The following is a 13,714-nucleotide window of genomic DNA, read 5'->3' on the forward strand; positions in this document are numbered from 1 at the left end:
CTGTAATTTAGATGGATCTTGGGACCTACAGATGTATGAATTTTTGGACACCCTTTGCTTTCCAGGATTAGAACCTTTCTTTTTAGGCTAGGTTCACATCACGTTTTTCCGATTTAATGTTTAATGTATACAAAAAACGTATACGTTAAACAGATTCCTCAGACTGATGCCGTACAATACCAAAGTTACCATTGTAAAAAAAATAATAAAGTATACTTTTATTTACATTTTTTACCGGACTCTGCAGGATACAAGACCGTGGTTTGCTGCGTTTTTGTAGCTATTGTTCTTCTTTTTTTTTTTTTTTTTTTTTTTTTTTTACGCCAAACGGAGGCCTAAAGCGTGATGTGAACCCACCCTTAATGGCGGCCTTTCCAGCAATAAGCAGTATGGGGAAAGGTTATTTTTCCTCGGGATCGGGGGATATTGTCTTCCTTCGATTAGGGCTCCTTAATTATATTCATAGGCGCTAAGGGTTCTCTGCATTAGATGACCCCCTTCATGATATGTCCGAGCTTCACTGTAAAATGTACCACGCAGAACCCCATGTCTGAAGCTTAGAGATCCAATCTCCATGTCTGTTTTGGGAAATCATTATATTCCACTTGAAATATCAATTCCGGAGCATCTTTTCTTATAGCTATGTGTGATGCTGTCCCTCTGTTATTCCTCCAGGAAATTTATGAATAAACTGACAACTGGACAGGACCTTACATAGTCGGGCGCTATCCCACCAGAGCTGACTGTGTAGGGGAAGCAGCCTTCGGACAAGGGTAATAGTTACACCCAGTTGCCATTTTTATTTGTACGTTTCCAGGAGAATTAACAGAGGGGATGGCGCAATGCAAAGTTATGAGAAAAGATACAATAGAATTGTTTTCTGGGGAAGTTACTAAAACAGATGTCAGGAGAGGGGTCTGGTCCCCTTTAAACTGATGGCAAGGCTAGCCCGTTATTAAAACCGGATTGCACGTGTGCGTCCCAGACTGAGTGTGTCGTAGAAATAAGCGGCTATGTGACGGTATAATGCATGTACTGCTATAATGGCATGCCGTAAGATCACGTGCATGAATGAACAGCGGTGATGCCGCATGCTGTGACTTCCGTAGGGATTCCAGGGCGATGATGAGGATGATGAAGTCCATCTGTGGCATTTACGTTACAGTAAGCGGTTTATATGTGCATTCATATACGGTACGTGAAATGCAGCCCTTCATTCATTAGCCACCGCCTCCTGGAGGCATCTCGGTAAGCCATTACCTATAATTGGTTTATTAGGGAAGTGGCCGGTCTTGCATCACTGTAATCCCTGCCCGGTCAGATCCTGCGTGTAATCCCTGATTGTTCTCAGATGCTGCAGATTACTCCCCGCTTCCTCCGCCGAGCTATAAATACTTTGGTTTTATGAAGTGACCTTTAAGCGGCTGGTAACTCCCGCTCGTGTTTGGTGGCAACCTGCAGAGCTGGCTTAAAGGGGACCCCTCACCTCCCCTGACATGCCAGTGTTAGTAACTACTTGCATCCCCCATGTAATAACAATTCTGGAGCCTCTATTATGATTCTGTTGTGTCAATCCTCTATTATTCCTGTTAGATGAAGGTCCAAATGGGTGTTACTAGTTGGGAAGGGGGGGGGGGGGTCTCTGCACAGTCTGATGCTGCCATTGTCACAGACACGTCCTCAACTGGTATCGCCGAGCTGGACCTTCATTGCAAACTACTGGAAAATGCATTCATAAATTTCAGCTTGGAATAATAGAGGGACGGTACAACATAGAGCGATAAGAATAGATGCTCCAGAACTGTTATTACATGGGGAATGCAAGTGGTTACTAAAACTGACTGGTCAGGAGCCGTGAAAAGTCCTCTTTAGGTCCGTATGACTGGGAGATGCAGTCCACCCTGAGCCAAACGCCCCTCGCCAACTTGTATGTATAAATAAATAAAAGACCATTTTTTTTTTTTTTTTTAATCTGTAATACTGTAATAAAATAATTCTCCATAGCTGTAGGTGTTGGGCTGGTGGATGGGTGATTGACATTCTAGCACTAGCAGCTATAGGCTACATAAAAATGGCGGTGTGATGGCCGGCTGTTGTACGCCATTTTTGGAACCAATTGAAGTCCATAGGGCTATTCACATGGCCTTTTTTTTGGCCAGTAAATGGCATCTGTAAAAAAATAAAAATAAATCTGATGTCCCATTTTCACGACCAGATGGACCCCTTTTGAAGTCATTGGGTCCATTTTTGTCGGCTGTTGAGATAGGAGTGCACCCGTCTAACTGCCATTAACAACGGATGCAAAACGGCCAGTAAAAACGGATACACAGACATAAAATGGATGCACACAATGGATGCCATTTATTTATTTAATTTTTTTCACTGTAACTGTAGCTTTTACTTTTATATGGCATGTGGTTGTTTTAAAGATGATTATATCCGATTTTATTTTATCACCAGGTCGCAATGAGCCCCTTAAGAAAGAGCTCCCGAGGTGGAAGAGCGACTACCCGATGACGGAAGGCCAGCTGCACAGTAAGCGGGATGAGTTTTGGGACACCGCACCGGCGTTTGAGGGACGTAAGGAAATCTGGGACGCGCTAAAAGCTGCAGCCTACGCGGCGGAAGCTAACAATCACGAATTGGCGCAGGCGATCGTAGATGGAGCAAGTATTACTTTACCTCACGGTAAGAAAAAAACCAAAATAAAATAAAACCTTTGGCGGTCACTGCTCCTCCTGGGCAAAGTGGGGGCATTTACGAAGACTCTTTACGCCAGCTTTTGCCCAAAAAAATAAAATAAAAGTTGTAAGAACTTTTAAACGCCCATGTGACAATTTTGTTGCATGCAGCGTTTTTCCTCCACCCTTGACATTGGGGACTGGTAGGGGACCGGCCATTGGCCCCCTGCAATTTTTTGTAATATTTACGCCTGTTTTCAGTCGTAAATGATGATTGTAATCTACTCCAGTCACGGACTGGAGTCTGTTTCAATCTAGACTCAGACTGGTGCAGAGTGCGCCTAATTTTATGATGAGGTCATAAATTTGGCGCATTCTCCGGCAGCACAGGGGATATCGAAGACCGGTGTGAAAAGCCGGTCTTTAATAAATGACCCCCCAATGCCTTGCAGGGCTAGCTCAGCTGAATGTAATGATACCTTTCATTCAGTGATCCATTTCTTCATTCTGGAGAAAAAGTACTTTTAATCCATATGCAAATGACTACTTAAGTGCACTGAGGGCGGGCCCAAGACACTGCACTTTTGCTCCTCCTACTTCCTCTTCCAGCCCCTCCATCCTCTGACAGGGCCCAGTTCCTGTATAGTCATCTACCCTGGCCCTGTCAGTAAAAATGTAAGGGAGGGGCCAAAAGTGACAGTTGGAGGAGCAAGGGTGCACATAGTGGCTTGGAACCCACCCTCAGTGCACTTAATCCATATGCAAATGAGCAGTTAAAAGTACTTTTTCTCCAGAATGAAGCAACGGATCGCTAAGTGAAAAGCATCATTACACTGAGCTGAGCTAGTCCTGCAAAGCATTGTCCTGCTGACAGTCCCTTTAAAGTGTGGGAGAACTTGGCAAGTTTCTGGTGTTGACAACTGGTCCGGGTTCCTCAGTGTGGTCTGTAGAAGGTTTGAGATGTCCTGGCCTGAAGAAATTTGGGAACCTCTGTTGCCAAAATACAATCCATCATGAAGTATTAATGACTACAGCCCCGCCCACACCTCCGGCACTCCAGCTGCTTGGAAACTACAACTCCCAACATGCAGACTTGCTTGGCCGTGTACCGGGGTGGGCTCCTCAGGATACAGTGAAGTCACGAACGAGAAAAGCAACCCCAACACCAGCTTTTTCCAAAACAGAATTTTACTTAAATGTAGCAATAAACACAACCCCAAATGCTGGGAACATACAATAAATTTACATACACCCAGCCCGAAGGCTGTGACCCTTGTGCTAACTAACTACAGGCCTGGTCTCAGTCTCTAGGCGGCAACACTGTGATGAGGTGCGTGCACGATCTTACCGACCCGGGTCTGCTCTGCCTCCGCTGGTGACTCTGAACAGAACAAATGCCTCTCCAACAAGCATGTGGTCCCGCAGTGTATGTAGCATTGCTCCTCAGATCTAATCAGCGTTCCTGGAAGCAATCCTCGTTCCTCTGGACAGGATCAGGGTCTTGAACATGATCAGCTTCACTTAGCTGCAGCTCTGGTCACTGAGGGATGCTGTCACACCTGGATGCTGTTGGATTCTCTGCTCACACAGTTCCTCAGTTTCAGCTCCCTCTAAGGCTGGGTTCACACGGGCGTCACATTTTGGCTCAGGATGCGTCCCAGGTGCATTGCGGCAAATCTGCACGAGTAGGTACCCAGTTTTTATCGCGAGGGTGCAATGTGTTTTGATAAAAAAAAGTGAATGTGGTACCCAGACCTGAACTTCTTCACTGAAGTTCAGGTTTGGGTTCAAGATTGTGTAGATGTAATTATTTTCCCTTATAACATGGTTATAAGGGAAAATAATAGCATTCTTTAATACAGAATGCTTAGTAGAAGGTCAATTGAGGGTTAAAAAAAAAATGTAAAAAAAATTAACTCCCCTCCTCCAATTGATCGCGTAGCTGCCGGTCTCCTGTTCTTTCTTCAGGTCCTGTCAAAGGACCTGTGGTGACGTCACTGAGCTCATCACATGGTCCATCACCACGGTGATGGATCATGTGATTGGACCATGTGATATGACGTCACCACAGGTCCTTTAGCCGGCAGCTCATGATTAAAGAAGTAAGAAGAGACCGGCTGCTAGGAGGAGGTGAGTTAATTTATTGTTATTTATTTATTTTTTAACCCTCAATTGACCTACTAAGCATTCTGTATTAAAGAATGCTATTATTTTCCCTTACAGCCATGTTATAAGGGAAAATAATACAGTGAATTGACTTTCATCTTGGCAACCATGCGTGAAAATTGCACCGCATCCGCTCTTGCTTGCGATTTTTAACGCAGCCCCATTCACTTCTATGGGGCCTGCGTTGCGTGATGAGCGCACAAAGAGGAGCATGCTGCAATTTTCACGCAACGCACATGTGATGCGTGAAAATCACTGCTCATGTGCACAGCCCCATAGAAGTGAATGGGTCCGGATTCAGTGCGGGTGCAATGCACCTCACGCATTGCACCCGCGTGGAAATCTCGCCCGTGTGAACCCAGCCTAAGATGGCTGCTTCCTTAACTGCACCTCTCATGAATATGAAAATATAGGCAGTCTGTTAGCTGTGTTTAGGAAACAGCGGCATCTTGTGGCCAAACAGCAGAATGTCCGTCCAGATAATTTAATTTAATCTACACAGAGTTCAGACAATGAGCTGTTTCACCATCTCACAGCTGTTCTTGTAACTCCCATGGAAGTGAATGGAGCATGGTGGGAGTTGTAATTTCTGAACAGCTGGAGTGCCGGAGGTTGCTGATCCCTGTTGTACACTTTGTCAGCTGAAGCCGCATATATGGCAGTCTATGGGGAGCACCATCGGAGAAGGATCGGGTGCGAGAGAGCAGTGTCAGACAAACAATCGCTCACCGACAACTATTGAATACGTATGGCCGCCTATACACAGCAATGTCCCCTGGGTTTTTCAGGTTGTACGAACAGGAGTCGCCCTTTGTCTCTGTACAACCCCTAAAATTCCAGATTATGACTGAATATAATTGGCATGTGGTTCCTCAGTCCCAGGCCACCCCACCCATGGATGCTATTTGTTATGCAGCTGTTTTTTTTTGTTTTTTTTTAATCAGTAGATTAACTATAGCAGCTGAAACTGCTCACCTCATGGTATGTTCACACTAGGCTGTTTGAGCCTGCTGGGTTTTGTAGTCCCACCACAAGTAGACCGTTAAACACAGGACTTGATTTTAGTTAAAGGGAATGTGTTATCAGAAAATGACCTATTGTTTAAATCACTTTTTTTTTTGTTATGTTTAACTTTTTCAAAGAATTTTTGGCATTGTTAAACAAAAAACATAAAATCCTGCAGTTTTCCGTACCAGCCACTAAGACAAATATTAGGCGCCACTTCTTGGTCTGTACAGATCACTTTACTTTATAGTTATCTGCTTATCTGTCATTCTAATCCTGCCTGTAATGATATCACCTGTGTATAGATAAGACATGATCTACCATTTACAATAGGAGATTGTCAGAGCTTATCTATTCCTTCCCTGTACAATTACCTCTGCACAGGTCACAGAGCATGCCCAGAAAACTCTCCCATAGAAGTCGGTGACGTCCCCTCCTGACCATTGTGTCTATGGACCATGGGGCTGCCGTGAAGCAATTTTCTAAATGCTGTTAAGAACAGCTCAGGCAAGATGGCCGCCCCCATAATCCTGTTCAAGAAAAAAAATAAAAAAATCTGCAATCCCAAAATAAAAACCGATTAGAAAAAAAGCAGACCGAGCGTCCCCCAGGTCTCAGCACCTAGAGGGCCCTTCACCACCTTCTATGTCCAGCCCCTGCTTTTTTCAATCCCGCACAACATTTTCTAGTTCAGCCACTGCTTGCATGGCTAGCGTATATGCTGCTTGCTTTTGGGACCCGAAAAGGAAAAGAGGGGACTCCCAGATGATTTTTTGGCAATCGTATCCAAGGCATGGCCTCGTGTCTAAGGGGGTTGCTGGCTCGCCTGTCTCCATAGCCTTTAGCGGTTGTGATAGGAGATCCGGTTGGGTCTAGGTCCTAAAACTTTAGCCCAGAGGGCTCTACCGCCCCTGGCTAGACATTGTCTAAGCTTGCTGTAAATGTACCCACCGTGCCACGAAGCTGAGATATAGGGGGCTGTTTGGTGAGGACTGTAGGAACGTCTCAGTCGTCTGTCTATATGTATAGAACATGCAAAAAGCCATATTATAACCATTCTGCCCTTGCTAAAGAGAGTCAGGGGTGTAGCTATGAGGGAAGGTGGGGTGGGGGTGGAGGTAACAGTCGCACCCAGGCCCTACGGGGTATAAAAGCTCCTCTGGCACAGAAGACACCAGTATTTAAAATGTCATATGGTATGGGGGCTCGGGTAAACCTAAATTCCACCTCAAAACCTGTTCTTTGCTGGTTCTGCAGACAAAATACTTGTGGGAATTTCCCAAAAATATTGCCTTAAAACCCTTGCGATCAGCGACATGTTTAGTCATGAGACTCATTCCACCCCGACCTGCGTCCCGCTTGTGTATCTCATCTGATGACTCCGGGGAAGGGAGATTGTTCTGCTTTCTTCTGGAGTGATCTGCTCCTATTTTTGAAAGAAATATGCGCTTCTCAAAGTGTCAATATGTCGATATGTAAATACGCTAGGGCTGCAACTATTAATCGACTTTATCGATAATATTCGATAACTGGATTAGTTGTGGACGAATCCAGTTATCAAATAATCGCCGATTTGTTGCTATGCGGGCGGGTGGTTTACTTTAAATCAGCGCATCTTTATTACCTTACAATGAAGCTCCAGTAACAGGCAGAGAGGGCGGCGGTGTAGCGTCACTCACTCACGTGACGCGCCTGCTCCGCCTCCTTCATTCACAAAGTGGGCGGAGCAGGCGCGTCACGTCAGTGAGTGACGCTACACCGCCGCTCGCTCTGCCTGTTACCGGAGCTTCATTGTAAGGTAATAAAGATGCGCTAAGTAAAAGTTACTGCCGGAATAGTCTGCAGCGGGCCCGGGGCTGTTATGGGGAGAGGGATCTGTGGATGGCACATATAGCATAAGATGCTATATAGTGTCGTCTATAGATTCCCCCCCCCCCCCCCGCACCCCTCATATCAGTGTCATCCACAGATCCCCCCCCGCCCCCCCCCCCCCAATAACGGTGCACAGATCCCCCCCCCAATAACTGTGCACAGATTCCCCCCCCTCCCCAATAACTGTGCACAGATTCCCCCCCCTCCCCATAACGGTGCACAGATTTTCCCCCCCTCCCCATAACGGTGCACAGATTCCCCCCCCCTCCCCATAACGGTGCACAGATTCCCCCCCCCCCCCTCCCCATAACGGTGCACAGATTCCCCTCCCCATAACGGTGCACAGATTCCCCTCCCCATCCCCATAACGGTGCACAGATTCCCCTCCCCATAACGGTGCACAGATTCCCCTCCCCATAACGGTGCACAGATTCCCCTCCCCATAACGGTGCACAGATTCCCCTCCCCTCCCCATAACGGTGCACAGATTCCCCTCCCCTCCCCATAACGGTGCACAGATTCCCCTCCCCATAACGGTGCACAGATTCCCCTCCCCTCCCCATAACGGTGCACAGATTCCCCTCCCCTCCCCATAACGGTGCACAGATTCCCCTCCCCTCCCCATAACGGTGCACAGATTCCCCTCCCCATAACGGTGCACAGATTCCCCTCCCCATAACGGTGCACAGATTCCCCTCCCCTCCCCATAACGGTGCACAGATTCCCCTCCCCATAACGGTGCACAGATTCCCCTCCCCATAACGGTGCACAGATTCCCCTCCCCATAACGGTGCACAGATTCCCCTCCCCATAACGGTGCACAGATTCCCCTCCCATAACGGTGCACAGATTCCCTCCCCATAACGGTGCACAGATTCCCCTCCCATAACGGTGCACAGATTCCCCCTCCCCATAACGGTGCACAGATTCCCCTCCCCATAACGGTGCACAGATTTCCCCTCCCCATAACGGTGCACAGATTCCCCCTCCCCTCCCCATAACGGTGCACAGATTCCCCCTCCCCTCCCCATAACGGTGCACAGATTCCCCCTCCCCTCCCCATAACGGTGCACAGATTCCCCCTCCCCTCCCCATAACGGTGCACAGATTCCCCCTCCCCTCCCCATAACGGTGCACAGATTCTCCCCTCCCCCTCCCCTCCCCATAACGGTGCACAGATTATCCCCCCCTCCCCATGTTCAGTTTTTATCACGCGGGTGCAATGCGTTTTGCACACATGTGATAAAAAACTGACTGTGGTACCCAGACCCGAACCCGAACTTCTTCACTGAAGTTTGGGTTTGGGTTCGGTGTTCTGTAGATTTTATTATTTTCCCTTATAACATGGTTATAAGGGAAAATATTAAATAATAGCATTCGTAATACAGAATGCTTACTAAAATGTGGCTTTAGGGGTTAAAAAAATAAATATATAATTTACTTGCCTCATCCTGTTGTTCGCGCAGCGGGCTCGTCTTTCTTCTTCTTTCAGGACCTGCCAAAGGACCTTCGATGACATCATCGTGCTCACCACGCGGTGAGTGCGATGACGTCACCAAAGGTCCTTTTCCAGCCAGGTCCTGCAAGAAGAAAAAGAAGACTAGCCCGGCTGCGTGAACAACAGGATGAGGCAAGTTAATTTTTTTTTTTTTTTTTAACCCCACAATGTACCTTTTTACTGAGCGTTCTGAATTTAAGAATGCTATTATTATTCATTATAACCAAGTTATAATGGAATATAATAAAGTAAATGGGGTCCCGGGTAACTCATCTCTCGTCTCCTTAGCAACCATGTGTGAAAATCGCATTGCATCCACACTTGCTTGCGATTTTCACGCACCCCCATTTATTTATAAGGGGCCTGCGTTGCGTGAAAAACGCAGAATACAGAACATGGCTGCTCTTGTGCACAGACTTCCTCATTAAAGTCTATCCTTAAGGGCTCATGCACACAACCGTATGTATTTTGTGGTCCGCAAAAAATACTGATTACATCAATGTGCATTCCATATTTTGCGGAACTGAACAGCTGGACCCTAATAGAACAGTCCTATCCTTGTCTGTAATGCAGACAATAATAGGACATGTTCTATTTTTTTGCGAAACAGAAATACGGAAACGCAATGCACACGGAGTAACGTCTGTTTTTTTGGAGGTGTTTTCGGACTCATTGAAATGAATGGTTCTGCATACGGTCCGCAAAAAAAATGGAATGGACACTGGAAGAAAACACGTTCATGTGCATGAGCCCTAACCCATAGATTTCAGAGGAGAGGACCATGTGCATTTGAAGGGTATAGAACAGGAATCGGCAACCTCCGACACTCCAGCTGCCACAATCCTCCTTTCACTTCTATGGGGGTTACAAGTACAGCCAAGTAAGTGGGCATGCTGGGAGTTGTGGTTTAACTGCAGCTGGAGTGCGGAAGGTTGCTGACCCCTGGTATAGAAAAGGTGTCTCCTGGAAATTTGGAATGGGGTCGGAGACATAGATTTTTGCTCTGCAATTTGCACAAAGTTACAAAAAGGGGTACGGCCGCACAGGGTGGAATGTCCACTGCGGATTTATTGCAGGTTCTGCTGTGGATTACACCCTATTCATTGCAGAGAGGAAAAGAGTGTCTCACTAGCGCCACCTTTTGGAAGTGACTTCCTTGGAGTCAAAGTCTACAGTGCAAAGGGTGAAGGCAGGGCCGTCTCCAGGTTCATGTTAGCCCTTGGGCGATAAAGACACAGTGGGCCCCCTTGTGGTATTTTGCGCAAATTACTCAGCAATGAAACTGCAGTGGGGGTCATACTGTATGGAGGGGGCACTGGGGACAATATACTGTATGGGGGTCATACAAAATAGGGGGCACGGGGGGTCATACAAAATAGGGGGCACGGGGGGTCATTATATTGAATTGGGTTACACAGGGGATCATTATACTGTATGGAGGGCCATTGGGATCATTATACTGAAAGGGGGCACTGGGGGTCATTATACTGTATTATGGGGGGGCACAGTATGATGCCCCCCCCCCAACTCCTCACCAATTGCCACCTAACATATCTATCGTTGCTGAAGTGCAGGGAAGCCACAGCTCATCTCCCTATCAACTTCATTGCAACCTGAAATCTCCAGATCTGGAAGTGATATATCTGTGAAGGTTCTCATTTATCCAGGTCATGGTATATCTGTAAAGAATAAATCAAGGCAACTGGATGTACTGTAGATTTCTTGAAAACGTTTAACGAGTAAAACGTTTTCAAGAAATCTACAGTACGTCCAATTGCCTTGATTTATTCTTTACAGATATATTGGAAGTGATATAGACCATGCACTGTCCAGCAGAGGGGTTCTCAGGGTCACAGTCCAGTCCAGCAGGGGGATCAGACTCCATGCAGAGTGTCCGGTGGGATCCAGGACCGACCTACTGCTCTTATAGTCCCAGAGCATGGGGGAGCACAGCTTCGGGTGCCCAGCTCCTCCCGCTCTACACTAACAGAGCGCCGGCCTCTCGGATTCTCCTCCCCCCTGATTGCAGCTCCAATGTGTTGGGCGTGGTTACATAGCATAACCACGCCTCTATGCAAATATTCAACTCCCCCCTCCTTCTTCTACTATTAAACATGTTCCTTGCAGAACGTGCGTCTACTCCTCGGGGATCAGGATGGGGACTGCCAGGGCCCCAGCCCTCCCCTCTTGGCACACACTGCGCGGTGGTCCCGGGTATGTCGGGTGCTGGCGCTGGCCCTGCGCGAAAGCATAAATCCGCACCACAGGTCACTTTACGCTGTGGAATGTTTTTCTTAACATGTCAAAAAGATTTCTTAAAACCCCATCCACTTTGCAGGTAGTGCAGGCGCATCCACAGTGTGTCTGCTCCGTGTGAACATCCTCTTAAGGCGTTTCCAGACTTTAGAAAAAAAGAATCTGAGAAAAGGGAATGTAACAATATTCTTACCTTTTTTAAGTTTCCGTTTCCATATGGATTAAAAAAAGTCCTTTTAATCCAGAATGAAGCAACTGATCGTATCATTCCATTCAGCTGAGCTAGACCTACAAGACATTGTGCCCGGTTTATTGGGAATCTCCCGCCAACAGACTCTTATACTAAAACAGAAGCCAGGTCATTAGATTTGGGGGCTTCTGTTTTTGTTTTATTTATTTTTTTCCAGTATATGTAATTGCATGAATGATGGTGAATCAATGTGGCATACGCCCTTCCCAATGACATGTATTGACCAACAATCCATTGATCTTCTCAGGTTCTCTAACAGAATGCTACGATGAACTTGGAACCCGGTACCAGCTCCCGGTGTACTGCCTGGCTCCTCCCGTTAACCTCATCATGGAAAGAAGTGATGAAGACGGTACAGATGCCCCCGAACCAGCCCCCAAAAACAGACGGGAATTCCAGCTCAAGGTCCGTCTTTCCACTGGAAAAGACGTTAAACTTAACGCAAGTATGACGGACACTATCGGCCAACTGAAGAAGCAGCTGCATTCCGTGGAGGGTATCGAAACTTGTTGGCAGCGATGGTTCTTCTCTGGGAAACTCCTCACGGACAGGATGAAACTGCAGGAGACTAAAATTCAGAAGGACTTTGTCATACAAGTTATTGTCAACCAACCAGCGGAGATCCAGAACTGAACCAGCGCGTTTCAAACCTACTCGATCTGAATGTCTGAGATACTGAGACTCTTGGGAGGCAACGAAAGGCTGGCTGCTAGGTCCTTCTCTCCTTTCTCGTCCTCCTTTTCTCGATCATGACTGGTCTGCTTGAGACGCAATGGGATTAAGAGGGAGAGGTGACCCAGCCCCCCCCCCCCCCCCGTCCCTCAAACCCATAACCAAAATGCTGCACTATATCGGTTTTGATTGCACACGAGGTCCACCTCCTACAAGATGACGTTGGACGCATGCTTGCAACCATTGACCTACTCTCTAAATTGGCACAGGACAATGGGGTGGATATTTTTGTGTGTAGTAACCTGGATGGTCAGTAGATCAGCAATACTGCAACAAATAGCATAGGTTGATTTTATTCAAAAAATTTTAAGAAAATTTGTTGGCATTTCTATAAAAAAATAAAAATAAATCGCCATTAAATCCGGTCCCTTGAGAGGTCCTAGTCTGTGGAGGTGTTACGGCCCTAGACATGCGCTGTCATCCAGCGGACCTAGACTCCTGAAGGATAGATTTGGCTTTGGCAGCTGCTCTGGGGTCAGTAATAGGGGCTGATCTGGTGTTGATCCAACTGTCCCCAGCAAAATTATAGAATCATTTTTTAATCAACATCTCGACCAAACAGGAGAACTCTGGTGATTTTTTTTCTTTTTTTTTTTTCTTTTTAATATAGCGTGAAATGCTCATGAAAATGTTTGGGCGTATTTTTTTCATTTGTAGTTGCCAAGCATCTACTGGGTTTTATTTGGAACAATGGGACAATCTGTGTGACCTTGCCATGTGTAGCCCCTCTAAATACCACTCCTAACCCAAGCGTGTAACAGCAGTTTACAAGAATGTTGGGGCTCAGTCCATAGGTAACTTTTTTTTATTTTAGTTGTTTTAAATTTTTTATTTTGTATTGATCTCGTTCCGCCATCTTTTGTGAGATTTACGCCCATAGACAACGAATGTTTCAATGAATATGTTGTGCCTAATTAATAAAAACTGTACTGTTTGTATTTAAATGATTTACGTCCTTTCTACTTTACTTCTTGGGCCCTGTTCACATCATGTCTAGGGACAGCATAGACCCCAGAAATATATTTCTGACATATACTGTACTTGTTCGGCAGAAGTCCCAAAAGGACACTTTTTTATTTCCTTTTTATAAAGGGGTTTTCTGGGCAGGGTTAGATGCATTTATTGGTTCGGCTCCTGCCTTGAGGTTTCAGCCTGATGCTGGAAACTACAACTCCCAGCATACATAAGACCAGGGGCATTTTTCAGGGCAACCCCCCCCCCCCTTCCCCCTTAAATTTATCCTAATAGGCTTTC

At 46.4% G+C, this 13,714-nt stretch overlaps 1 protein-coding gene across 2 annotated transcripts in view; it reads left to right on the plus strand.

Moving 5' to 3' along the window:
• Positions 1-13,404, plus strand: part of LOC122940994 (ubiquitin domain-containing protein 1-like) — a 50,869-nt gene extending 37,465 nt beyond the window's left edge. For both annotated transcript variants that reach the window (XM_044297964.1, XM_044297965.1), the window contains exons 2-3: positions 2,461-2,688; positions 11,976-13,404. In XM_044297964.1, the coding sequence (XP_044153899.1) occupies positions 2,461-2,688; positions 11,976-12,361 (614 nt within the window). In that variant the 3' untranslated portion in view covers positions 12,362-13,404. The remainder of the gene's footprint in view (positions 1-2,460; positions 2,689-11,975) is intronic.
• Positions 13,405-13,714: the final 310 nt, after the last annotated feature.

This window comes from Bufo gargarizans, chromosome 6, assembly GCF_014858855.1.
Source record: "Bufo gargarizans isolate SCDJY-AF-19 chromosome 6, ASM1485885v1, whole genome shotgun sequence".
NCBI classification, from domain to species: Eukaryota; Metazoa; Chordata; class Amphibia; order Anura; family Bufonidae; genus Bufo; species Bufo gargarizans.